Source organism: Equus quagga, unplaced genomic scaffold (assembly GCF_021613505.1).
Source record: "Equus quagga isolate Etosha38 unplaced genomic scaffold, UCLA_HA_Equagga_1.0 HiC_scaffold_6327_RagTag, whole genome shotgun sequence".
Classification (NCBI taxonomy): Eukaryota; Metazoa; Chordata; class Mammalia; order Perissodactyla; family Equidae; genus Equus; species Equus quagga.
Window position 1 is genome coordinate 3,008 of NW_025794255.1, and position 3,526 is coordinate 6,533.

Genomic DNA, 3,526 nt, shown 5'->3' on the forward strand with positions numbered 1-3,526 from the left:
CCTGCTGCTGCTGCATGGGGACAGGACCCATGGGCAGTCAGAGCTCCTGCTGCTGTTGCATGGGGACAGAACCCATGGGCAGTCAGAGCTCGTGCTGCATGGGGACAGGACCCATGGGCAGGCAGAGCTGCTGCCGCTGCTGCATGGGGACAGGACCCATGGGCAGTCAGAGCTGCTGCTGCCCTGAGTTGAGGATTAGGGCTAATTTTATAAGGCATGGGTACGTGACTTATTCTTACTGGAAAAAGAAAAGATGATGTAAAAAGTCATTAAAGGATTTCAGTGCAGATGGGGTCTGGTTATCGTGCGGTCATATAACTTTAGATACGAATCTGGTCATATAGATCGGCATGTAGGTGAGGATACCCTGGGCTTCTCTCCCTGGGGCAGCCCTAATTCATACCATAAAAAAAATCCACCGGGTCATATAGTTTGGCATGTAGGCCAGGTCACCTTGGGCTTCTCTAGCTGGGGCAGCCTTAGTCCACATCATTGCCTACAGTCACACAGGGGTGGGAGGCTGATTTATTGTTTAGTTTCATCAACTGTCACTTCCTTTACTTCAGTGACCTTGACAGTTCTTACATTTGTGGCCACGCCAAAGAGGAGTGCGGCTATTAAGGCATAAATGCGGGCAAAGAGCACTCTCAGATACACCACTGGCCACAGGCTGGCTGTCACCTTCCGCTGTTTTCTTGGAGGGGGTCCGCTGTCAACGCTCCCTCCTGCACCTTTCTGTAAGCACCTTGGAGGTTCCCACCCTTCATGGCAATGGCAATGCCTCAGATTGTTGCAGACTCCTCTCAGATTGCATTTCTCAGGGGTACAGTCATAATTCATTGCCTCGATAGAACCATTGCAGTAGCTATTTTGACAGTATCTTCCAGAATCACAGAGGCTACCATCTCTCACAGGACCCACATCTGTTGTTCCGGTCCCACGGTGTGAACCCACCCCGAAGCACAAGTGATCTAAGATAAGAGACTGATGGAAGGCGACGTGTTCCTGCAGCTGCGGAAGGTGCGTGACGTTGATGCACTGCAGCCTTCCACACAGAATATCCGCGTTCGCACAGGACCCAAATCTGTACGTCATTTCGGCTCTTCTGCAGTGTCCAAATCGATTGGCTCTTTTATTTATTTCATAGCAGCTCCTTGGAGCATTCACAGCCTTCCCCCCAAAGATTTCTTTGCAGTGAATGCTGCGGTCAGTGCAATTTCCACGGTAGCAGTAGCCGTCTTCAGTACATGGAGTTCCGTCTTGCATATAAACGTTGTTAGGGCATTTTGAGCTTAACCCTCGGCAGTACTCGGGAAGATCACATATATTTTGGATTGGTCTGCAAAGCATCCCAACAGGGGAGAAGGTGCAGTTTGTACAGCATCTGCCTGTGTCACAGGCGCTTCCAGTCGTAAAGCGACAGTTGCTATTGCAGCATGGGCTGCTGTAACACTGCTTGAAGGAGCCGCAGTCACACTGCTCCGTTTCTTCCACTACATGGTTTCCACAACGATCTTGTGTCAGGCTTTTATTTAAATACACCCTTTGGGTGAAGAACACACATTTGGATACATCATTACCAAGTATGTTTTGCGTATGCTCAAAGGAACAGTTACTGAAGGCATCTGTCATCACAGGGTATCTGTACATGATGCAGGTGGTCCTTCTCTGGCAAACACAAGTGGAAGCATCATAAAGCAGACCAAACGATCTCCCTATCTGTTGAGATGCTATGATAGCCAGCAATAAATAATGTCTGCCTAGAGCACCCAGCATGATAAGATTTTGTCTCTTGCACATGGAATATATGCCTGGATTAAACTGAAGTTCATGAGGCCCGTCACGTTTCACGATTAGGCTTGAATGTGGATTCATAGCTGTATTCAGTGTGTTAGAAAAATAGCTATAAAACCCACTGCCTGGCACCCTATGGTCATTCATGTCAGCTGGATCTCTCTGGTCAAAAATAACTATGGCAGTAAGAAACATACCAAGATCAAGACCTCTCCAGATTGAATCAATTATAGTACTTAGATGTATCAGAAAGGTTGCACATTTGGATACATTGTTGTACACACGGTACATCCTGTTGGAAGTCATTACAAGGGCTTTTATTGATCCATAGTGGGATGCAAAGACCCTAGAGGAGAGCCTGGGCTCTGCACTGGCATTTGCCTGAGAGAACAGGGGGTCCCTATCCTCCTTGTATCCCAGTCTATACGCAGGTCCTGTGGCGTTGGTGTCGGCCACTATCTGAGAAACAATGTGTTCAAACCTTTGGGAATCCTTGAGTGGTTTGATTTCATAGGCAAGGTCATCCAACTTCATGATGCCTTCGATACCCCCGTAGCACGTCTCCACGGTGACCATGGAAAGAGGAATCTCCTCTAGGTAGCCAAGGTAATAACAGTCTTGAGGGATGAAGGGGGAGTCCACCTGTAAGGCTCCTTGGTCATCCTGAGTCATCAGCAGCAGATGTCTAGGCACAAACAGTTTCTTGCGCCGCATGTGGATAACGTGTCTCTGGCCCCCAAAACGCAGGCTGTAGGAGACCCACCCTGGCATCTGAACGCCTTTGCCGCTCTGCAACTCCTTCCTGGGAATCACCACCTCGGAGGAGATGTAGCGCCACGAGGGACGGCCTTGAGAACACTGGCCTGGAGCCAGCACTGCCCAGAGCCCAAGCAGCAGGAGGGGCGTCCTCAGGGTCACCTGGGTCTCTGCCAGCCTCATGGTCCTGCTCAGGGACATCTGTCAATGAGGGTGGATAAAGGGACGATCCTCAGGGAAGCCAGGTCTCAACCATCTGCTGTGGCCACTTCCCACCACAGAGAGAGACACTGACCGTGAACAAAGGACAGCCTCAGGCTGCCAGCACCCTACCCCTGGGTGGGTCACCTGAAGGAGTTAGGTCACAGTCGCCGGGTGTGGCAGTGGGTGGGCCTGGGCATGAATGCAGCAGGGGTTCGTGTGGCAGAGCGGGGAGGGCTGCGTCCCTGATTGTTAACACGGAAAGGAGATGGGAGAAGGAAGCAGAGGCGTGTCCCTGTTCAACATGTTCAAAGTACCCTCTGGCTGTTTGAATCCATGATGTGCAATCAGAACAATTAACTTCTCTACCACCTCTGTCCTGCGCTGCCTCGGGTCCCTTTCTGTGGATTGCTCTTTCCCCTCGTTGTAAAGTACCACTTCTTCCTACTTCTTTGGCAGGTGGAGGTAGACACTGTTAATTTTACCTTTATAGGTGTTGAAAGAATTTTAATTTTATCATTACACGTGTCTTTCTCTGGTTTGCAGGGAAGGTACGTGGGAACCGTCTGATCCTTCGGGTTGCAGCTTCCGGGCTCTGATTGGGCTTCCTGCGTCAGCACTGAGAGTGGGCTTGGTATTTCCCCAGTGCTCCATGGGATGGGACAGACTCCCACGGCTCTCCTTGTTCCCAGGGGTCCTGTCTGACCTGACGCTGCGGGAGTCGGGCCCAGGACTGGTGAAGCCCTCGCAGACCCTCTCCCTCACCTGCACTGTC

General features: G+C 50.7%; 1 protein-coding gene across 1 annotated transcript; it reads right to left on the reverse strand.

Moving 5' to 3' along the window:
- Positions 1-525: 525 nt before the first annotated feature.
- On the reverse strand, positions 526-2,733 carry LOC124232461 (disintegrin and metalloproteinase domain-containing protein 20-like). Its single transcript, XM_046649429.1, has one exon. The coding sequence runs from the start codon at positions 2,731-2,733 to the stop codon at positions 526-528; it is 2,208 nt and encodes a 735-aa protein (XP_046505385.1).
- Positions 2,734-3,526: the final 793 nt, after the last annotated feature.

Coding starts and splice junctions, on each gene's coding strand:
- LOC124232461 (XM_046649429.1), bottom strand. CDS start 2,733: ATGAGGCTGGCAGAGACCCAGGTGACCCTGAGGACGCCCCTCCTGCTG.